Here is a 24,864-nt window from a genome sequence, read left to right as displayed (position 1 = left end):
AATCGTGAGGGCAGCCCTCCTTTATCCGCTTGTCGTCACGAGCGGTGGCTGCATGTGCAGTTGGAGGTGTAGCCAGAAAAAATTATGACCAAATGATCAGAGTCAATTCACTTCCTATCTGACGGCGGTATCCAGTGTGTCCAGCTTGCTACGCAACCTAGTGGACGGAGCAGAGCGCCAAGCCAGTTGACCCGTCTTGCATGTGCTGCTGCCTGCACTTGTGACCGAAGACTTCAGTTGGAAGATTCCAATGAGCTATTTGCCCGTGGAATATTCTTCAGTGTGTTCTTCTGCAAGGCCACAAGTATAGTCCAAAGTAGCTAAGCACCGTTTGGTTCCGAGAGCAGAGCCCCATGGAGCCGTGCTAAAACTCCGCGCATTAAATGTGAAGCGTTCGGAATGGCTTACCTACCCGGAAGTATGTGCGATACTAATGGTGGTTTCACTTTTCAGTGACTCTGTATGGTTTACCAAAGACACAAAAGTTATTATTAAAGAAAGGATGGCCTGCTACATTTGAGAGCAAAGAAGCCTGCTGCCCTAACCTGTCTTGCATCCTTTTAGGACAAACAGTATATGAACAAACACACATGAGCATTTTTCAAATGCCATTGAACCCAAGGGAACCACGCTTCTTTTGCCTGGCATAAGCATTAATGCCAAGAAGGCTAGGCCTGCTGCACTGTATGGTATGCATCATCTTTGGCCAGGCACTGCGTGCCCGTGATTATGTAAATGCTACACCTAGTTGCATTTTTTCACAGCATGCCATTCTCTATCTCAAGACAATAGTAGATGTACGAAGCAGAGAAACAACCTGAAGCAATTCGCGGCACATTACATATGTAAAATGCGACAGGGTTAAACGACACATGGCGTGCAAAGATCAACTAATTTTTGCAGTGCTGCTCAGGAATTGGATATGTATGACAAGATAATACATCTGTGCAGCAGATCGATTAGTTGGTTGGTTGGTTGATTCATCGACTGAAAAATTTCATTTTGTTAAATAAGAGTTAATCAATCAATTAATCAATAAATCTGTGCAACAGGTTCAATATTCCTTCAGGACTGTGTTCCAGAAAAATCTGGGAAGAGAAAGAAGGCCAGTTTGCTTTCAAATTATTTTTTTTAATTCAAAACTTCAGCATTCATCCTCATTAACACTATCACTTGGCAACTGAACACATCATAAAAAGAGTATACAGCACCTTCTAAGTGCCAACGCTGGCAAGAATGACAATAACAGGAAGACAAAATAACTGTCACCAGTTACAGCATGCCCATTTAAACATATTGCCTGGAGAGCAAGTGTAAACAAACCAGTCTCACATTTATTAGCTCAACATCAATTAGATACATATTTTTCTAAACAGCATAACTCACTTCCTATCATATGTTAGCTGCCTAACCACAAGGCACTGTAAGGAAGTCAGACAGTATTGCAACAAGCCAAGCACACTAACAAGTTCAAAGCTTATGCACAGTTACATTGGACAGCCATCTAAAAGCCTTATTAAAAAGGCAGACAAGTGTGCCATGAGTACAAACCTCCCAAGTGAAGACCATTATAAGGGAACAAAAAGAAAGACACCTTCTGAGCTTGATAGATTTTCTTCTAAGGTTGCCCTGAAATAAGCCCTGTTCTTATTGTGCTTCATTCACATGTGTTCCTGAAACTGCAAAAATTAATATTTGTCATTGTCACAGAAAAAAAGGGAATCAGATGCCACTTGCAGGGTTTGTTCGAAGCACAAATAAAGTAGACTGGATAAGAAACTATGCTCAACACATTTTCAACACTACAGATAACACTCGACTACTAGAGCACTTTCTCGATTCCAATTTTAGATAGACATAAAAGGTCAGTTGAGGGAGCATGAGTAATTACAGCAACCTGCTCTAGCTCAAACAAGCCAACAGGAAATTATGCTACCAGCATAGGCGTGTGCAAAGCTTCACAGCAGCGATGGCCACACCTTTCTCCGCCATCCTCCTTCTCCTTTTCTTAACTTAAGCAAATCTGCACTCCCTTCAAGTACAGTAGGCCATGGACCTTTGGCCACCCCTTTGTGAGTGCCTATGGTTGTCAGTTCACTATACAACACACAAAAAGGCTAAGCTGCACACTCCATCATGTTGCTGCTCATGAAACAAATTTGTCATTGAAACTTTCTTTTCCCTCGATGGCTCTGCATTACACATTATGCTCAAACAGGAACTTGTCTTTATGACAGTGTTGATGCCACTGCAGTGACTAGTGCAAGGACGGCTGCATTAAGAAATGTGCAAAGTCAGCTTAACTGCCTCTCACAGATCAATGGAATGGCTCTCTCTTCACATTCATAATATTCGCAGCCTAATGCTGCAGAATGAGTCATTTTGCCACGCACATCTAGGTGACTACAAAGAAAACAGTCAACTTCCAGAGGGCTGAAGGTCTCAGCAGTAATGGTGAAAACTTAGTCCTTGGGTAGGTCATAGCCTAGAAGTTTTTGAGTTCTCTGTCCAGTCCAGTATAGGCTAACATAAACTGCCTTAAAAAAAACACGAGATAAACCATACTACTAGACAATTCTATGGCTTTTACCAAGGACACCACTTAATAACTGGAAATGGCCACTTTGCAAGAGCCATCCATCAGTTTGAACACTGGTACAAAGTAGAGATTTAGATGGCATATGTGATTTCACATTTTGCTGCCATAACAATTAGCACTAAAACAGTGCATAAAATCTTCTAGAATTTAATTTTCTCACTGTTAGCATAAGCTGGCTCACCAATGGGTGAACTGAACCCTTAAACCAAAACAGCACCTGGCAGAAGCCTCGCAGTGAAAGACAGATCAAGCCTTCCTTAAAGCTGGAGATGAGAAGCAACAAGTTTAGCTTTTGCAAATGGTCACTCTCAAGTCGAGATTCGTGAATGCAGCATTTAGCAGAGCTTCCAACCTGTGCAGGTTTACAGGGTGTATGAAGTGGGCACGAGCAAGAAGTACACCATTGTGCAATACTTTTCAATGTAGACTTTCTCTAATGAATTTTCAGTTCTTGCATCTGTTAGTCATCTCACTCCTCACATGCAAAATGCACATCAAACACTGTTAATATAGGCATCTAAAGCAGGAATTCATCATGCCAAAAGTGTTGTGAAAGTCTACTATAGAACATGCAACTCTTAGATTAGGAATTTTGGCATTTATATGCGCTACATGGTGTCACAGTACAGTAAAAATGACAGCATTTTTAAATGCTCAGTTAATATCAAATGAGTTGCGCATGATTACAGGGTTCTCAACATTTTTTCTGATGAGTGCCGATCGGCAACACTGTCACTACATTCGCGACATATGCCAGCCCCGGCATTACTCAACCAGCAAGCTCCATAGGATGCCCTAAACCAACACAATTTTAATGCCTGAGCATGATACTTTCCTAATATGCATAACTAGATTGTTCAACTGCTTCAGTCATCTATAAACCTGCTTCCTGCATCCTTAAACTACAGGAAACGTCAAGCTGTGATAACAACTTTATTAACCATCACATACACTGTTTCTATTAACTTGCACTTCACTCAAAGTTCTTCAAATAACGAGCTAATGTGAGTTCACAGTATCTACAATGTGGCTAGCATGTAGCCTGAAAAGTAAATGACAGTGCCTATGGTGGTGTTTCACACTAAGATGACCAAGATAATCTCACTAGGCTGCCAAACTACTTCGTTGTAAAACCTAGATAACTAAAAACAAAATGCTCGATTCCAAAGTGATCAAAATGAGGAAAAAACTTTCAAGGTTCGTTGTGCGTGATTGCCAGATTGCTTGTGCAACTGTGGGGCCTCACCCAACTCTCCCACATTCCACTAAACGCAAGACTGCATAACACGTGCCGGCTATTGCAGGATTCAGCAATGCACGTGAGCAGGAGGTAGGAAAACAAATGAAACTGACAACTGCAACAGATCCTAAACTTTCACACAGCAGCGTGATTTACAAATAACTACAGCACATCTCTAGTGAGCTACAACATACAATAAAGATTCACCCACTTTAAAAAAAATGAAAAAGCAAAACTTTCAGTGCACCTTCAATCCAGCAAGGAAGTGAATGGTGAGCAGCTTCTTTCCAAGTGACCTGATCATATCGAGGACAGCAGAGAGGACCATTTCTCTTGACCTGTCCCACAAAGTGTGTGTCCTGGATTGCAGCCATCAAACGCTGAACCTTTGTGGCCTTAACTCTAGAACAGCACGCACAAATAAAAAAGGTGGTGCACCGTTTTGGATTACAGTCAAGTAAGTCAGTGCCAAACATGCTCAACCCTGCAGCTAGCACTGATCAGAAGGTCTCGCTCGGGTCACATTCCGCACTTGTGTGGCCAAACATTTCGCAAACGTCACAATAAGGTCGACTCGAGCGTCTGGGGGAGCCGTGGTGGCTGTGTGCTGCCATCTCCTCTTCCATGCTGCACTGGACTGGACAGTCGGCTGTGTCATGCAGGTCGAAGCGATCACAGATGTCGCAGAAAAGCCTCGGTGGCACAGGAGCCTTGATGCCATTGCTGAAAGAGATGCAACAAGCCATTTTTCTCACGAGTTATGACCCTCTTTGGATGCACAACACACAGTACGCTACTGCGATGGAATATGCGATGGAATACTAACCCCGAGCCTTTAAAAATCACATTGAATTTTACTTCTTATTTTCAATTTTGTAGCGAAAGCTACAGCTAATGCTTTCGCTCCACATTCAGTTCAGTAACGTTGAGCCCTTCCCATTTTTATGTTCTCAAGCAACTTCCTTGAACCTGAGTACCCAGCTGGCTGTCCATCTTGCAAAATAATTTGCTGGGACCCATTCTACTCCACTTACTGTACTATCGTAAGCTACACCAAGTGATATTCCCACATGTTTTTATCTCATTTGTTGCTCCACTTATTTAGGCTGTGAAAACTGAAACCAACCTACCCCAATTATGGCATTACCATAAGCCACACTATGTGATGTGGCCATATGCTTATCTCATTCTTTGTTTCAATTATTTAAGCTGTGTCAATTGAAAGTAGTGGACAAGTGTGTGAGTGAGGGCATCTATCTGAGCTAAATACTCACAGAAGAGCTGGGCCATGAGCCACTAATTAACAGCAGAGTAAGAAAGAGTTAAAGTGCATTAGGCAGAGAGTTCAGCGGTATGAACAGAGGTTGCTTACATCCCTCAAAACGCAAGTGCTGTACACCACTACCATATCATGTCGGAGCTCACATATGAGGCTGAAATACTTAGGCTAGCTAAGGAACAAACTTAAAATGAGAAGCCACAATGCAGCATGTTGATGGAAAGGCAAATGAACAAGGGAAACCAAACATAAATTAGAACACAGATGTGAGATATCTCATGCCAGATCGAGATTACATCACTTGATGGCAAGAGTACACCATCAAAAGCTTTCCACTTGCTCACCCAATGACTGGTGATCTTTCCATCCGAAGATTTTTCAGTTGCAGACCTCAGGCGTAACAATTCAGAGAGCTCGCTCATGCATACAGCCGTGATTTTTTCTTTTATTTAGCGACAATCTAGAGTTTCCATTTTTGAGAAACCTGGATATAAATATGCCGTCATATTTGAACATGCATTGAAAGTTCACCAAATTGACTTCAACATTTTTCCAGCAAAATTCAGTCTTGCAAGTGCAGTGTTTGCCTCTCTCTGTTTCGGTACTGTGCAATGTAGAGGTCAGTTCTCACCCTCATAGCTGGCTTTAAGTTCTTTGACACAACTCCAGTTAAGCGCACTCTTAATAGTCAAGTGTAAGGAAATGTCGTTGTTATAACCAACAATCGTTACAACCACATTTGCAAAAAAAGAAAAAGAAAATCGACAAAGCTAAGGTGAGTGGCTTTGAACAGTAGCACAAGATGATTGGCATTAGTGGCTGAAAGTTGTAGAGTAGGCTCCGGCCCAGTCACCTCCTGATTTCCCACAGCCAAGATAGGAATGCAGATAGCAGCATCTTTGATGCCGCTCAACCAAGCCTTCTTCTGGTACAAGCGCTCACAGCAAATGACGTAGTGCATTCTGCAAAACTGTAATGCATGCAGCACAGCATGCTGCTCAATAAGTTCGGTCGGCATGGCCTGGATGCGGCAGGAAGAAGGCATGCGTTGAAATGCGTTTGCCAGTACCACCATAGGCACTGGTTTGTCATGCTGTAACAGGATGCATGAGAAGGCACCACATGAAACCAAGGGAGAACAAGAGGCTTCAACGAATTCAGCCAAGTGCACAGGCGATACATCTGCTGAGCGCTGCTAAATGTAACAGCTTCTCTGTAAAAGTAACAAGATAAAGGAACAAGCTTTAAAATCTAAGTGTTCTCCCTAACTGAAATTAAATTAATGTTGTTAGGAGCCGTGGAAAATAACTGCTGGTATTTTTTATTGTGCCTACTTAAATAATTTGTCAAAATTGAATAATTCAACTTTTAAATGTGGCTTTAAAATCATAGGTGTGAATAGGAAAGCTGCTGAGAACTACGAGAATGGTCCCACCAAGATGTTTCCGACAAGGTAACATTAGCACAGCTTATTGTGCACAAATGAAAGCCCGTGAAGATTCCATGTGACAGAGCACTACGTGCCCCCAATTGTGCTGCGATTGCAGCCCCCTTATCCATGAGTTAGTAAAACACTGCCAAATTCACCCGTTCTACGCTGCTTTTGACAGAGCTTTGTTTCGCTGCCGGTTGCGAGATAAGCTTCAACTACTGCTCACAGCATACTTTTGCAGCATGTCGGCTCTAGTCCTGGTACTTATTCTCGAACCAACGGCAACGCAAAACTTTGTTGTGGGCATCTCAAAAGGCACAAATCTGGCAGCCATCTACCCAGTCGCGGATGAGAGCACTGTAATTGTGGCCATCGCATGGTATTTTTGAAACCTTGCAGGCTTTCAATATTGCGGAATAAAAAGTAACTATGCTAAGGAAACATTAGGGTCAGACCACTTTTGTGGCACTCAATAACTGTCCTATTAGAGTGACACTTAGAAAGCTAACTAGTGAATGTATACTAATTATTTAAACAGGAGGAATTGAGAAAAATATTAGTCAGTACTTTACATGACAGCTAAAACATTCACGTGATGTGAATTCAGAAGAATGCTTAGAGTTGCTTTAAACCTTTGTCCATCTTAGTTGGACATCATGTATACACTTGTCTGTGTACCCTTTGAAGATACCATGGGACAGCATTTCTTTTTCCCTCATTGTCTCACTTCCACATCAAGCGAAGCTCCTCCCCCTGTGATGGCTTTGTACACAATCCTGTGCCTGTCCTTGAGCTGTTGTAGCTGGAGATGGAGAGCATTTCCTTAATCTTTCTTTGTTTAAGCATGTGTAATCAGCTCATCTCCCAAGGTGAATGGGCCTCATGCGAAGCAAAATTTGTCCGGTGTGGGCTACTGTACATGCTCACGTTTTTGCCACAATCTCATGGTGTTTCTTCTTTTGAAGTTGGCTCACAGTAGACGATTTTAATTGTTCAACCCGTTAAAATGACAATGAAACATTGTAGTCAATGAATATTTTAATGCACACAGCAAATTTGATGGTGCTGCAGCTGTTCATTGTTACAGCCAACATATTATTATAGTATAACTAGTGGGCTTGACTGTATTACCTGATTCAACACATGCACCATTTCACGTGAGTCCTTGCCAAAGGTTGGCCAATGGCCAAGATTAACTTACAGGCTGATGTCAATGTCGTCTAGAGCGGGCCCAGCTTCAAGAATCTCATTGCGCCTCTTGAGATCGTCATTCTTTCTCTGCATGTCCACAATTATGGAGTTGAGGAAGTCGACCTAGAAAAAAAAAGTACCCACACAAAGAATGTATCCATGCTAACTGCGGTTAAGTCATGGCCAATACTATAGCAAATTCAGTATCGAAACGCAGCCGCCAGTTCCAAGCCGCCGGTTCCAAGCCACCTGTTCCAAGCCGCCGGTTCCAAACTGGCGACTACATTTTGCTGGAGGCGCGTCCTTACTCCCTAGCCTTCCACTATGGTTCCTCTCTCTTTCCACTTTCCCACCCTGCGGTTCAGGTGTCCTCAGAAACAAGTGTGACAGATACTGCACCTTTCCTTTCCTGTGAACCAATAATATTATATATATATATATATATATATATATATATATATAACTGCTGAGCATCAGTGAGTATGTTCAGCACTTTCAAATGGTTGCCAATACAAACTATTCTTTTTTACACAAATTGGAACCCTTTACATAAAGGCAAATAAAAAGCCTAAAACAGGCTGATTTTCAGAGTACTGCCCACAGAGAAAAAAAAATTACTAAACACCAAGAAAGAAAATGTGCATTTAACAGGCTGGCATGACATGCGGACCATTTTGAAAAATTTTACCTGCATCTGGAGACTGTCTCTCTCTTCCTTTAGAGCTAAGTCACCACCTGCAAAGGAATATTATCATGAATATACATGAAGGCTTTGCAAGCAAGGCTAGCACAGAAGGGAGAGAGCATGCACGCTGTGATATGCAGACCCGTTACACCACCGGAAAAAAAAAGAGCAGGAAAAGCATGTTATCTTGTGTCGCAAGTTCACTACAGTCACACAAGCCTAAGTTAGAAGAAATGATGGACGACTGCTTATTTCTGCCAAGGTAACATACTTGGAGTACTGTATTTAGTTGAGGGGTCACAGTGAATAATTTCAAACTAGCCCACGTGAAAATTTTTCCAACTGTCTGTAAGCATGCAAGCTTAGCTGAAAGTAGGACTTCAGACAGATAAACAAAGCCATACACTCTTTGCAAACAAGAAGCCTGCTGAAATAGCTACATTCACATTGTATTACAACCTACTGGCTTATTCAAAAATAAGTTTAGCCATGGTTACATATAGATAACTGCATTGAAAACTATCTTTTTCAAGTCAGCTTTCATGAATTATGCAAAAAGTAATTTTGTCAGACACTTTTTCTAGCAGATATCTACTGTTGGCATCAAAAGAAATGCCCTTAAAATTCATGTTGCAACACAATCTTTTACAACCAGATGTACTTGAGACATGTTTAACATCAAAACTCTGACCAGTAAACTTGTTTGCTGGAGAAAATTGCCAGTCTCAGATCAGCATTTGTCTGATCATAAGAAAGTCCTGGTTCTTGCAGAACTTTTTTAAATGCATCAGGTATGAGTCAAGCTCATCTTTTGTGTATAAGAGACAACTGTAAGCTTCCCTACACTTAAAACACTGCTTTGCCGCAGTGGCTCAGTGGTTAGGGAATTTGACTGCTGAACCCTAGGACACAGGTGCGATCCTTTCTGCGGCAGTAACGATGGAGGCGAAACCAAAGGCGTCCATGTACAGTGCTGAGTCAGTGCATGTTAAGAACTCTAGGTGGTCGAAATTATCCAGAGCCCTCACTATGGCATTCCTCATAGCCGATGTCACTTCAGGGGTTAAACGCTATAAACCACAAACCGACGGAGTAAAATGTCAGATCTAGATTTCCCACCCAGCCAGAAATGAGGGGTCTTGCATGAGCAACACTAAATTACAAGCTCGAGATGCAGAAGCCACAGCATCTCCAGTCCTCACCTCCACTTTCCAACGAAGGTGGTACACTACTGATGACAGATGTTGAGGCCGAAGAAGAGGTCCGACCGTTGACACCCACAGCAGCAGCAGCAGCAGCTGCAGCCCTAAGTTCGGCCACCTTGGCCTCCAGCTGGTGCTTTTCTTCCTGAACCTTTTCGAGGAGGTCTCGAACCGACCGATTCCTCTCCAGCTCAGACTCCAACTGGGATATCTGCGCACACAGCAGACACACTGTCATATAAAAGCAGCAGGGGCAACGAATGTGAGCCTCGAAGCCACACAAATTAACGTCTATCAATAGTGCAATAGTGTTAGAAGAAAACAATGGCACTTGCGAGCACCAACAGTCACCAGCTTGTCACCACAGAAGCTCCAATATATTGTCTTCATATTCTTACAGCTGCCCAAAGGGCCACTTCACCTCATTCAGTCTCACACTTGTAAAGGGACTACATAGTAGAATTCATTTTCAGTCCATGCCAATGTGAAAGATGTAAACGATACACATTCTGCTACGAGTCCAGAAAAAGAAAGAAACCTTCTGAAAAGCATCCCAATTTCACAGCTGATACAGCGTAACTCCTTTGACTAGCAGCCAAATAACCCTCTAGGCCTAAACAAAAAACCAACCATGCGTAAATCTACCGATTAATCTACAAAATTGGAATGCTTTCATCACTTTGAAGTTCAACCTTGATGCCAGTTACTTTAAAGCAGAGCTCTTTAATAAAATGCCAGCCTCATGATCCAAGAGCAGTTGAACACATTATCATCTAAGTAATGATGTTACACAAGCTGCGATGACACACTCAATTAGACTGCTGAGCCCTTTTAAATAGCTACACACTGCTACCTGTGCTGAGTCATCCCCATTTAGCTATAACATGGTCACCACTTTCAAAAAAACATTACGTCCAAGGCAGGCGCATATAGAAGAAAAGCGGTACAAGCACAGAGCGATCTGGAGGTGCTCCTTCACAACGCCTGCCAGTTATCTTTATTGTGTAACCATGTTGGACGCAATGGCACTTTAAAAGCAGTGGCTGCGTTAAAGCCAGAAGTGGACGACCCTGTACATGCTAGAACAGTGCAGAGGCTGTACGCATATGCAAAATGATTCATGTGAGTTGATGAGCCACCGCCACCACTACTACAACAACTACTTCAACTACTACTACTACTACTACTAGTACACATACGCAATGCAGAAAAAGCTACATTAAAGGATACAGTTCGGCAAAATAACCCAAGTAGAAAGTGGAATTTCATGACAGTGTTTCTGAACGCCTCTTTTCACAGCTTCCTTCAAAAGCAGTTTTAGTGGCACTTATCAAACCAGCATATACACTGCTTAAACGTAGCAGAAATAACTACCAACAGGAAACTGGTTCACTTGAAAAGGCCCACAAGTAAAGGCAATGGTGTATTACCTCTCGAGCCATTTGGCTGAACTTGCGCTGGTCTTCGTCCGCCCGGCCCTTGGCTTGCTCCAACAAGGTCCGAAGCTCCTCCCTGGCCTGGGAGAGTTGCTGCTCCCTGGGAGGGGGTGCGCGCGAATGCATGCGCTCACACCACAGCCACCAGCCACACACAGACAGGCACACCGAAAGCAGCAGGGGCTGCAGGCACACTAACAGCAGTATGTGTGTCCCTGGAACCCACCCCAATACTAAAGTACTGCCAACAAACACTGTAGTCTGTGATTTCTGCGTCTTAGTGTGGGAGCACTAATCCGCAGGCCACTGCCCCAAGCAAAATCTTCTCTTGCTTGCTTGCAGAGCAGCTGCATAGCAATAGCTGCATTACAACACTATGCACAGCCACGATGCGGCACTTATATCACCACAGTGAAGCAGTGAAGACGCGGACGTAGATGAGAGGTGGATGATCCTACGGTAGTTTGAGATGCACCTCGCCATTAAAACAAGAATTATTTGGTAATAAATGTATGCGTCTTAATTCCGCCAACTACACAAAGCTAGGCAACAGGAGAGCCAAAATATGAGCAACACCGGTTTCACGTAATACTAAAATTTTAGCCAAAATTGCATTTTTTCTTGCAGACCTTCCCTATGCTTCCTGGCTCTTTAACTATCATGACAGATTTCGCCCTATCATTCAAAAGAAATTCTACCTTTGTCCAGTCTCTTGGCACGAGGAACACCAGTAGTGCATTAGCGATTGCATGTCTAAGAAGGAGGCAGTGTGGTGCAGCATGGTGACATACGACTGAATAAGCTTAACAAGAACGACATGTGGTACAGCAGCCACCTGATCATGCCTGATTATGCTAGCAATCCCATAGTGAGAGGAAAAACACAGCCAAGTATATTAGAATCGCCATTTCAGGCTTTTTACTATAAAGCACCATGTAATATGCACACGTTACCACTACTCCTCAAAACAGACCCAATCACTCCCTTCTGTAGCCTCATAACTTCAAGCTGAAGTAAGCAGTGTTTGCATTGACAATAACCAAAAGTCTGCCATGCAGCTTTTATAACCTTCAAATCTTCTTGTGTTTGCATACTCTGCCTCCACAGCTTGTGTTCTTACATGGTATATGAGCACTGCTGCTGTGGCACCATGATTATTGTGGAATTTGCACTCACAAGACAGCTTTTCAACTCCAATATATCACTGCGGAATTGCAATACTACAGCCTATATGCAAACTCTGGTAAGGTGATATTTACAGATCAAGATGAACGGCACACCACAGACAACTGTGCGATACCAAGCACAACTGGTGCACACAAGAGTGAAACCTTCCGAGTGCTGCACAATGTCCAAGATGCATACAAAACATTGGTGCTTTCAAAAAGCTATACCAATCTGGAAAACTGAGCACTCTTGAGATGCCACAGGATGAGTAGAAAAAAATTACGCTTATCTCAGAGTTCACCTCACACATGCTGCTATCTAAACAAAAGTAGTGCTCAAACGTGCTGAGGAGCACCAGAAAGAAAAGTGAGGAATGTACAAACAGTTGCAAAGCACTGCCTTTTATTGAATGGCAGAATATAACTTAACATTTGCAACTGCAACACTGCAGAATGCCACATTGTTTCTGACCCCAACCAGAAAAGAACAAACTGCTTCACAGGTTTCCTAAACAATCATGACTCGATAGCCTGAACTGCAGAAACTACATGCGTCCCAGCAAATTTAACCACACTTCATAAAACAAAACTGAGGGTTACTTGCCATGACTAAACCACAGAACAGAGCAGATGCATTTTAGAATATACTATGAATCCAGAGGCAGGAGCACTTGCTTCCATCTAACTATCAAAGATATGTGTAAAAACAGTGATGTCAGTTTTGTCACAATCACATAGGATGATATCAATCCTACCAGTTCCATCTTTCCCAGCCTGGCAGATTACAAAATGCAATCAGTTCCATACACGTACAAAAACAGGGCACATTAAAATGCTTTCTTTGCTTGCGCGTTCCTTCTACCTGTGCTAAATTCTTCTTCGCCAGTGAAAATGCACCGACGAGCATATTATCAGCACAGATGACGTATAGTTATGTGCACTGGAAGTCCCTGCATGTTGGAAGCACACACAGTTATGGCTTTAACATCACTTGCATGACCTCGTATCAAATGCATGTCTGCCAAGATCCTTCAAACTGAACTCCATAGCAGCATGACAAGGTTACCGGTAGCAACGAAAGGGGAAAACTAACTTTCTGCCCCAATTCAGCTTTCAACAGTGTAAGTAATGATATTCAAAGCCAAAAGCCTTGCTTTTCATTAAAACAACATTTGATGAGCAGTATGCCTTGGCATAAAATAAACAAACAAAAATATAAAGGGAGTGAGCCTAGACCGAAATACACATACAAAAAAAAGCTGACGCTACCACTTGCTGCCACACTCTGGATGCAGGAAGACGTTGCAGCACACCAAAAACCAAGCTCACTTGGGGCGTACTTAAAGAGTGCAGCATTTAAGGCGAATTGGAACAGGGAAAGCCACCCAGATGGAGAGCAAGACTGTATGCAAGGCAGTAGCTGACAATCAGGAAAAAACTCAATTGTGACACTGCAGCAGGGAATTCAGTAGTAGAGACATCGCTCAAGACTCTAATATATATATAACTGAGTAAATGATAGAATGCGTGATTAAAAAATAAACATGTTGGAAAAGAACTCACGCTGGCATGGACAAGTAACTAGCATTAAAGGGACACGACAACCTCACTCAAATTTTTTCTTCTGCAAAAATCTATTCTAAATTGATTCTATGGATCTTTTTAGCTGTGTACACGTTTACCCAGCAGGAAACAACGCATTTATTTCTCAGGTAGTTTGACTTTCCCATCACTCATTAAAACCTGTAATATCAAAACCAGAAAGGACACTGTGAGCACCCCTATTGAAGCAAACAGTTATGTGGCCTGGCTGCAGGCAACCACATGCAAAAAAAACTGCCTTGACGTGCAGAAGTTTGCATCTTCATGCGTTTTCAGTTTGCGTTTACAATGCTGCCACTACATGGGACTACAAAAATATGTTATGTGCCATTGCCTAGTGTTTTATTAGGTAAAAACATTTTAAACTTTCAGCAAACTGGGCCTGAAATATTGATCATTCCTATGAGGTGCATGATGGTTCTGCAATGAAGTTCGAAATATTACACTGGTCTGAATTATCAGAGTTCAAAAAATTGGTATTGGGCCCAAGCTCTACCACTAAAACAAATGGCGTTAGCATCAATCTAAAGAAGCAAGTGGCATCGTGAGACTCCTTTTACTGCTGCTGCTCTATTGAATTTATGCATTTCAAAAGCTAGACGCTGTGTTACTCTCTGTATTTTTGTTTGCTAGCAATCACCAGCAATGTACATTTCGATCTTACATCATCGCTGAGGCTGCTGCAGTTTGTTTAAGTTGTTGCTATGCTCTGTGGATGCCGGATGTATGTGACAGAACTCGGCATAAGCTTCGGTTTCTACCTCAAGGTTAAACTGCGAGAAGCTAGATTAATTAAGCTGCAAATAGACGAAGAAGCAAGTGGTCATTCTCATGATAATATCAAGCATTTCAGCAAGCAGGACTTCGTTTACGTAGTTGGCACTAAACAGTTCGGTACGCAGCAGCTGAAGGAGCAACACGTTTACATCTGTGTGCTTGTCACTAGTGAAGCTAATGAGGACACACTGCTAGAAGGATGAATGCTGGCTTCTTCATGGAACAGTATTCTCCCAGTGCAAGGAAAGGTTGTCCAAAAGCCGGTAGGTCTTGAATTTTTTCTCGTTAAAGTCACTGATATTCAACAGCAAAAGTTCCCCTGAGGCGAACTACAAGATTCCACAGTAATGCACAGAGCTATGGACAATGAGCTGGCTCACAGCTTCAACAGCACTGAAGCAGTAACTTCAAATTACTAAGAAAATAAATAAACATGAGCAAGAACATTACAGGCTGTGATCTAGTCGAGTATGTAAGGGTGAAAAAAAAACTGGTTTCCATGGACTAAACAAGCATACGCTCGAAGCCCTAGGGCCAATAATTGCAGCCAGTGTACAAAAATTTGTAGCGTGAACACACCTCTGCATAGGTGCACTTCAAGTCCCCACCATCCGAGCGCTGCTGCTTCTGCTTGCACTGTCGAACAGCACTCTGCATCTGTCAAACGCCTAACAGCTCCTTTCCTTTCACAAAAAAGGCTTGTTACTGAGATTTAATGATTACTTGCCTCTGATTGGTGGTGTGTTAGCTTCAGTTCTCTCCATTACATCAACAGCTATGCTTGTCAGCGCACATCATCATTGCAGTAGTTAAAGCTCACCGGATTGCACTTTGACTGTTCGCTTACTCGGTTAAGTGCCTTCTTGCCATATAAATGGATCCAATACCTCAAGTTCAGCTTAAACAGATGCGGACTAAAGCGTGTATTAAAAATAATAATGCAAACAAACTGCCTGGGAAAGCATCACACAGCAGATCCTAAATAGGGCGCCATGTGGGCACTGCTAAGAGGTGGCACCATAGTATGTCCTCACACCTAATATAATTACATGTAATGCACTGAAGTTCAATGCTATAGTTACGGGCTAACAACTGGTCTTTGAAACAAAAGTGCAATGCCAGTGATTTTGTGTGAAAGCTGCCAAAATAAATGTAATTCGGGGGAGGGGGGGAAGAGTGGCCTTTGCTTTTCCGAGGACCAGAATAATACAAAACGGTTGAGACAAACCCTACAATACCCGCTCAAGAGCACATTCTAGCATGTGTGGCATGGCTACAGGGACAGTGGCAGCATTGACATCCAATCAAACCAGGGGGCTTGGGCAAGAGAACATCCACGTAACAGCACAAGGCAAAAAACAAATGACAACTCTGAGCTCCACCTAGGTGGTTTCCCCGAGCCAATTCGCCTAAAAAAAGTCTCCAATCCTCAGAGCTGTCAATAATGCCTTGTGCTGTCACTCCATGCCGGCTAGTTCATCTGAGATGGCAAGGCAAGGGGGCATGTACTAACTACTACTCTGAAGGTGCCAGCCCAATGACGCTTGCCCATACATGCCTAGTAGAACACCACTTCCTTGTAACCGCCATGCTGTGTGCATTCAGTTTTGTGCACTGTGTGGGCTCAGAAAGAATTGTCTGTCTCTTCTGGAGGCAGTGATTATGTTCGGACGCACTTTTCACAGTATGTTTGCTAGCTGCTAATGGAATTAGCCTGGAGGAATATGCTGGCGATTCCATTGCATTCAGTGTGTTCAGCATGGTATTAACCGTTTACTACTGCTGCTGCAAACCCTGGGAAAAGAAGATGTGTACTGCAGCAATTGCAACTTTCTTTTTCCTCACTGCTTGGCAAATGACAAGCACTGGCCATCCAACTTTTGCCAACAATTTCAGACCACTAGGCAGGAACAATCAGTATAACAAGGACAAGAATAAAGACAACTGCTGGTTGCCTCCTCATGCTCATTGACACATCTTTTGTCAATAAATGCCATTTTAAACTTATGCAAAGAGTGAGTCAGATGTAAAGTAACAAACTAAAGAATTGTGGCAATTGCTGCTACTAAGAGCTTACATGCAAAGACAACCTGAGGTGTAACTTATGATGGTGGATGTGATGGCACTTTTATAGGAGTTAACTTCAGGTAAGTTTTTTTTTTAAGGCTTGAAATGTGGTGTCGTCTGCGGCTCTACTAAAGTCTAAAATTTCATTATTTGTGGGATTGGCCGCGAAGAAGAGACTAAATTTCATAAAGAAGCAATAACTGTTTGGCATGTTCAAACAATTACTGCAGGATACATGTCAGCTACTGTCTTGCATAAGCTGCACTAATTAGGAGCCCCACTAAAAATACTCTTTTCGGTCTCTCTATAGTTGAGAGACATACACAAATGAATGCACTTTAGGTGCACAGAAAAAGCAGCAACACAGTGCCAGAGCATACTGCATGCGTAGCAAGCCACGCAAAGCTCCTGGAACACACAATGTGGGCGACATAAAAATTTGTTCCTTGCAGCTTCCTTTCAGCTAGTGAGCTACCCAGCCAAAGAAGACTGCCTGATGTTAAAATGAGCAAGTTACCACTTACTGGTCATGTCTGCATTGCCCTGCTCTGAGACAATCAACTTATTTCCTTGCAAATGCATGATTCACTTAAATGTTGCTTCACAGTGAACGTAAGCCACATACAAGGATTATCCAGACAGTAAGCTAAGGCTAACCATCAATCAATTAAATTACTTTCACCATACTTTGTTTACCCTTATTTAAAGAAGCTCTAAGCGATCTTGCTGCCAAGTCTTCACTACTGTCACATTGTCAATGCATGTTTCAAAATCAGGCGCAAACCTCTGCTACAACCAAACCGCTGAATGATGTTGCTATGATGAAAGGCAAGTATGCACAGAATCTTTGCACTTGTCACACAAACTATATAAGTATTTCTCACTTAACTGGTGGCCCCAGACACAGTAACCAAGAGCGAAATGTTTAGCACAAAAGCTACAATGAACAGTGCAACTCAAATAGAAAGATATATGGCTAACGTACAAGCAGTGCTGTGCTGTGCTAAAACATAAAAGTTCCACTGCTTCCGCCAAAGCTTGAGACCTCAGTAGCTCATAGGAATAGGATCCCCTTCAGTAGCACAAATGATGCCACATGAATTAACTGAATAGTGTTCATGACTGTGTGGTCAATGTTTTATTGTGTACAAAGATACTGCTTGTCAAGGCTGACCAACCCAGGAAAAGTCTAGCTTTCTCCATTACCCCAGCCATCTCAGTTTCCCTCCCTTAACCTCCTCCACTCTCTAATACTAGTTCTGGTGCCAACAGCGCCTGCCAGACAAGTGCAGTCAGTGCATATTTCTTTTCCCCATAAGCATGCACAAATAGATATTGTGCACATTGCCTTTTATATCTCATAAAGAGACTGTCAACCTTAGTTTCTGTAAGTGATGCAAGGATGCAAAAATCCTGCCTTGCTAGGGCAAGTGCACGAAAGATTGTATGTAGGTCAGAGAATTTGCGATTAAGAACTGGTAAATTATATCGAAAACTGCTTTGCCTTCTGCAACGACAAACCAGAACTCACCGACCAAGTAGCCTTTGTATATCACCACAAACGTAACCATTTTTCACTTCAACCTATCATGCAGCCTTTCATTTCAGTGAACACAATTATTATAATGTATGTCTGTACCAGGCAGGGTGCATTTCTTTCTTGCTTCAAATAAGAAATCTCATACCGCTTAATCTACATATTTAATCACTCCACTACATTTGCCTAATTATACACTTTGTGTAAGTGTGCATTGTCTCAGAGAAACATGCCTGCAGACGTGGCATTTACACAACTAAACACCACACCACTCCAAGTCAGTGGATGCCAGAAGAAGGGCAAGAATTCTGTCTAAGGACTACAAATGCTACGGATTTTCTTCATTGAAATTCTGTTTTTCTTTGGCCAAAGCAGCAAATAAAAATAATGCTTCAAAGACCCAGCTTTCTACAATTTGCCTTTTTTCGGCAGCAGTGCGTGCCACCTGACGTGCCAGCCACTCATGCAGATGAAGTTTAACATAAGCAGGCACAACCTGGTAAAGCTTTGGTGCCTGAAAAACCTGCCTGAGAAAGCAAAGAAAGTATTCTGAGCAGCACATGTCACAACAGTGAGACAGTAGATATAACAGTGGGCAATGCAGTATCCAGGGGCACCTCTAGCATGACTAGAGATACTGTATGTCAACCATAAAACTAGTATGCTCAACTTCAACAGAAAATAGCAAAACAAAAAAAAAACAAAAAAAAAAAACAATTCTGCACTTGTCATTCTCTAGCAATACTAGCTAAGGCTGCAAAGTAACAATGCAGCCTTCATTCCAGGCAAAGCTCACAAAAGGTGTTCACAAAGTTCAGAGAAACAGGAACACGAGGCTGTCAATTGGAGGAAAAGAAGGAAGAGGAGAGATTTGTTTTTCTTTTTCTTTTGGTAGCAAGCACGACAATGCTAGGAGTGTTCAAAGAGCAAGGCAGGGCTAGCAAAGCTCGATTAGGCTTTGGCTCAACGCATGATGTAGGCGATGCAGATGAGAGAAAAAGCAACAAGGACCCAGATGGCATTCCACAGGGGTTGGACGCTTACCGTCATGGGAGGTTTCAGTTACCATGTGAAGCAAGGAGAGAAGGAGAAAGAGAGAAAGTGGGAAAGAGAGAGAGAAGAGAGAGCGGCAGAGAGACATCTGTTAGCATGGGAGCCTTCTTCCACTCCAGCAGACACACACCATTACCTTTTTTTTCCATGCCGTCTAAGCCTTATGATGACACTACTTTGTGCACTAGCTACCTGTGCATGCAGAAAATGAAATACAAAAGAAACAAAAAGAGCCAATTTTAATTGTGTTCACACCATGCCACTGATTCAACAAGACTGACTGTGGCAAAAAGAACAAAAACGAAAGCCCGAAGAGACTGCCCAGAAAGACATTTTATAGCAGTGAGGAAAAATATAACAGAATTATACATGCATGGCTTATCCAATACTACTTCTATACCATGGAAGATGAAAAGTATTATGCATTATAAGTTGCTAAGAAAATCTCCAAAGCAATACTTTCAGCACAGCTTACAATAAAGCTATATTTTGCCATATCAATGTCTGTCCCTGTAACACAGGGACGGACATTGATATGGCAAAATATAGTATGTCAAAATATAGTAAAATATAAGTCCTTAACAACAACTACAGCTAACTTTGAAGCTAAATGTGAAGCGATGGGTATTCCTCCCACTATGTTTAGCATTTCTGAAAATGGGCAGCAGCAACAGTAATGAGCTGGGAGAGGAAATGCTTTCTTGCTCTGGTGACACCAGTGCGCATTTATGGCAGGGTAAAACTTACTTTCAACCAAATTTTCATCACCCATGCCATTTTCCTTTCACTTAAAAATGTGGAAAAGAACAAAATAAAGAGGGGGGGAATACTTAAAACTCCTTATTGCAACAATAAACACAAAGGTTACCGAAGCTTGAAACAGCTTTAGAGAGAAAAACCTGGCACCCAGCAAATTCCAATTCGGCAGATGGCCATAATAAAAAAAAAATGCATCAAACCAGCACTAAAGCAGCATCGAAGCAGAAAAACCACGTTGAGAATATATGCCCAATGCCTGTATCTTGCCGAATTTTAGCATGATACTTTTCATTCCCATCTGGAACCCTTCTGTCTCTTCTCTCCTTCCTTCACAGTCTGATACAGGCAGATTTACCCGCAGCCTTCACAACAGCCCTACGCATCATGTACTAAGAATGTGGGTGTGTCTGTGGACATTGGAATGTATTGCTATGCACCCGCTGCTTGTTGGTAAGACATTATTGGCCCAAGCAACCACAACCCCATATGATAATACAAGCAGATAAAGCAATGTGGCAGACAAAAATGCATACGAGTAGAAACATTCAGCTTTTGGCACTGCATTGCTGCACGTCCTAGTGTATCCCGAGTTGTTGCAGTTCTTCAGGCCAACAGTGTCTGGGAACAGTGCCAGTTAGTTTTCTTGAATGCAGAGACATACTATACGGCACACGGTAGAACTCCAACAAAGTGTTGCCAGTAACATCATTGCTTACAAGGGCAGGCAAATGAGCACCACTGTGTGGAAACCATCCTTTGGTCCCTTGTCACTTCAGTGAAACTTGTTGAAACTGGAATTAAGCTCCTTGCATTTCCAACCACTTGCACTAACTAAGCTGCAGCTTGGTTTGAATGAACTGTTTAGGGACCTGCTCTGATATTCTCTATGTAGACGACACATTTTCACTATCTGCTATTAACATAAAAAAAAAATAATGGCCCAACAGTGAGTTCAACAGCCCAAGTTTTCACTCAAAAATTGTGCAACACTGTTGTCTAATTTAAGACCCAGGAAAAGTGACCAACCAAAATTAGGGCTATTGTAATACTAAACAATGCCGAGCTTCAGACAGAATGAAAGAACACCTAATAATAATTTATTCTTCATTTTTATTTTAACTTTAATTTCCCCTCTAAAAATTAAATACGCACCGAAAGGCATCTATTATGTTGAACATGTTGAAAAAGAACTGATGCCTAGTTGCCAACATTCAGTGCACTCTTGTGCAAGCCATTCCAAGCCATCACTTAGTGCCTTTCCTTGCTTTAGTGCAGTCCGCACCATCAAAAGAAGCCGATGTGGCGTGTGACTGTGCAACTGATTTGAACTTTGACCTTTGCGAGTGCCAACAAAACAAAAGAAAAACTTCCAGTTTGTTTCGAACCCAGACCGAGGCAAACAGATTAGCTTTGCTGGCCACTGTCTTATGTTGAGCTTCTGATGTCACAGTTCTCACCTCCTCTGGCAAAATTGCACTAAAGACCGGAATAGATGGTGTTCATTTCAAATGTATGGCTGTATTTTGACATCCAGCCTCCAAATTGCGCGTGAAGAGGATGATGCTGGTGTCGCACGCGCGTCTTGCCCAGCTGACATCTGGTTTTCCTGCCCTACTGATAGCTTTCTATAAAAAATTTCGTCATAGCACAGTCTACATGTGCCTGAACAGATTGTACCTGCTTTCTTGGGTTAGCATGGAGGCTGACCTAGGCATGTTAGACTGTCTGACAAAGAGTACAGCAACAGCTGAAGCCAACGATCAGCCAGCCAAAGCATGCTAGACCAGGGCGAGCGGTGCTACTGTATGATATTTCGTGCTTGTGTCTTTCAACATTATACTTCTCATAATGTTTGTTCCCAATCCTACCTGTTTTGGAGGTTTTCAAGTTGGCTTCTGAGTGCCTTTATCTCAGCTGCACTGCCATCATCAACCTGCAAAAAACAGTGCCATGCGGTCAGGAAGGCAAGAAAGTCATTTGTAATTTTATACACAACTCTCGCTTCTACCAGCATGTCCCAGATATAAAAAATAACCTCACTGGTTCCTATTGTCTAGATAGCTGAGCTGCAGCAGCCATGAAGATGACACAAATGCAAAGCCAGCAAGTTCTGTGATAAGGACTGTGTGGGTCACCTTAAAAGAGAATCATCCAAAATGGACCAAGAGAGGGTCCAAAATGCAGCATAAAAGGAACAGTTCTAGAGCAACCACATTTTGTGCACCCCACCATAGATGGAGTCGCTACTGCACTCTTAAATAAGGACTGACAGTGTACGACGTCAGTATGATTAAAAGCACAGAGATCAAAACATATGTGCAAGCAAAAGGGGTTAAATATCAACTGCAGTACGTAAAGCTAGATCGGCATGTTTTGATCCTCCACATAAAATCTTTCTACAGTTAAAGTTGCTGACTCAAATCAGCTGATTTCTGAATGGCTATGCTCTCTCTAGTCTTACCCTTGCCAGTGCAGGAGTTTTAAAACCAAGCAGAGATTTTAAAGCCAAAAAAGAAAGAAACACACAAGCATGCACGGTAAAGGTCAATTTCAAGGTTTTAGGTTGGGACTACTGAGCATCACAGAGCATGGGAATAAGGAAAAAAGCATCTTTGCCATAAACTTCTCGGCACATGCTGGATTTCACTACAGCATTCACTCTCTACATTAACTGCACAACAAATACAGGCTAAACAAAATTTCGGACCCTTAATTTTTCAGACATGCTTGATTATACAGACTTTTTCGAGGCACCAAGACAAACCTTTATATAGCCCACGATAAAAGCACCTAAACTTTCAGACACACTGTCATTGATTGCTTGTTTTTTCTAACTTCATTCACAGTTAATTGCTGCAATATGTAACACCACCATTTGTCGAGACATCCATAATGTGTACAGTACAACCTTGCTAATCAGAGCCTCAAGGAGGGTCCAAAATTAGACTGAATAAAGAGGAGTTCAAACTAAAAGGGAGCCTTTTGAATGATTGGACTGATATCCTCTGCGAATTTCCATAATATGCAAGCATGGCTGCAAATTACTACCGTTCTAGGGCATTGTCTGCTGCATAAACCTGGAATTCATCTGTGCTGCCCTTTCACTCCAAATGTGAGAAGAGGCAAAAGCAAAGTGCATGAGAAGCATACAGATTCATGGGAAGTGGCGAGCCGAAGAAAATGTCACTACTTTTCAATGTGATCCGTTTACATCCCCCACAGCCTCAACTGTTTCACCACAACACCATCAAATATGCCATTCTGATAAAAGGAAAATGCCTCTCATTACACGCAAGCCAACCATGAGCGCATACAATAACATAGCGTCGATTCAGAGACTGGTTTTCCACTACAGCATAATTATGAAAGCCAGTCTATGGAGAACTGGCTTTGACCGATTGCTGGTTCTTTCCGTATTGCCATCTTTTCATTTTCATTTTGGCTAAAATTCTGATACATCACGCAAAAGTGATGCTGCATAGGTCTTGTTCTTCTGTCCTCTAGCTTTGCACAGTTGAATGACCAAAATGTCATCATCCTCATCTTCCTCATTGTGCTGTGACGATGGAAGTGCACTGAAATTTTGTGGCACATGGCCCCAGCATAAAACAGAGTCAACCCGTCGCCGAGTAAGCGCATTACGTCCATGGCTTACACGATATCTGATGATGCCACCACAGCTGTGCAACTGCAGTGCCACACTGCGGAACTCGACATTGCATTGGCAGCTGTTGCAGAGTAGCTGTGAAGCTCTTATTGTACAGTTTCTCCACAAGCAACCAAGACAACATTTTTTTCAGGGTAGTAACCTCTGGATTAGTGCTTTTGCACAGAAATGGTCAGCGACTATAACTAAATGCATGTGTCAGTGCATGTGTCAGTGTGCAGCTCAATAACAAAATAGGAATACAGGCCAAAGGCAGAACTGACAGAGTGACAGTCAATGGAACTACAAAAAGATGTGTTTAATCCTGTGAGAACGGCAAAGTTCTCTCGTCAACTGTGCTCTGGCATATATGCATGAGGATACTGCAGGTAATACATCACTTGAGAGAAAGCAATCCTTATTTTTTTATCTCGTTTACCGAAGTTTCATATTTACCTTCTGCTGTGCAACGCTGGCCTCAGCCAGCTGCTTCTCAAGCTGGGAAGCCCGCTCTGTGAGTGTCCGTTTGCTCTCCTCCGCCTCTGATAGGCTTTGCCGCAGCTCGTTGACGATGCTGATCTGGCTCTCCCTGCATAATGAATGACGCAGCAGGAAAACCTAAACAAAGCTAGCCCACTTGCAAAAGAAAGCAAGACTGCAGAAACTGGGTTTTCTGTTGGCCTCTCACCCTGACTCATGTGAATGTACAGTATATGTATCATGGTTGCTCTTAACTCACCATCTGAAATTGCTTAATGTAGGGCTATAGACCAACACCGTGTTTACAAACAAATGGGGCGCTCGCGGCGCCGCAGCTGACTGGGGGTGAAATGTAGGGTTAGTGTCCATAGGAATACAAGGAACCGAAAGATTTCAGGACAATTTTCTAATTTCAAGGGGCACCTATGATGTCGTTATTCGGTGCAGAGTGATCGTGACTATTTTAGAACAAATTGTGAAAGTATGAAATCTCATTAACGAGGCGAAGGATTTTTAAAACATAGCGAAACATATCGGGGTGCGAGTTAGGAGGGCGCTTCATAGAAACACATGTAAACACAACTTATTGCAACATTTTTCTCGCTTTGCAGAGCACCAGTGGCCGGTCGTTAAACCTTGGCCAGCACTTTGAAGAAAAGTGTGACAAAGTATGCTGCATCATTGCGGAGGCAGTCTACTTTTAAAACTCCCCG

General features: G+C 42.5%; 1 protein-coding gene across 3 annotated transcripts in view; it reads right to left on the bottom strand.

Annotated features, from left to right (window-relative positions):
• Positions 1-1,098: 1,098 nt before the first annotated feature.
• Positions 1,099-24,864, bottom strand: part of LOC146197556 (uncharacterized) — a 115,069-nt gene continuing 91,303 nt past the window's right edge. For all 3 annotated transcript variants that reach the window (XM_084599461.1, XM_084599460.1, XM_084599462.1), the window contains 7 exons: positions 24,128-24,260; positions 21,894-21,958; positions 11,059-11,164; positions 9,629-9,839; positions 8,430-8,476; positions 7,752-7,864; positions 1,099-4,562 (listed from right to left, as the gene is read on the bottom strand). In XM_084599461.1, coding sequence (XP_084455587.1) covers positions 4,340-4,562; positions 7,752-7,864; positions 8,430-8,476; positions 9,629-9,839; positions 11,059-11,164; positions 21,894-21,958; positions 24,128-24,260 — 898 coding nt within the window. In that variant the 3' untranslated portion in view covers positions 1,099-4,339. The remainder of the gene's footprint in view (positions 4,563-7,751; positions 7,865-8,429; positions 8,477-9,628; positions 9,840-11,058; positions 11,165-21,893; positions 21,959-24,127; positions 24,261-24,864) is intronic.

The sequence above is a fragment of the Amblyomma maculatum genome, chromosome 3, assembly GCF_055883805.1.
Source record: "Amblyomma maculatum isolate TAMU_Amacu chromosome 3, ASM5588380v1, whole genome shotgun sequence".
NCBI classification, from domain to species: Eukaryota; Metazoa; Arthropoda; class Arachnida; order Ixodida; family Ixodidae; genus Amblyomma; species Amblyomma maculatum.
This window is presented reverse-complemented; position numbering and strand designations above follow the sequence as displayed.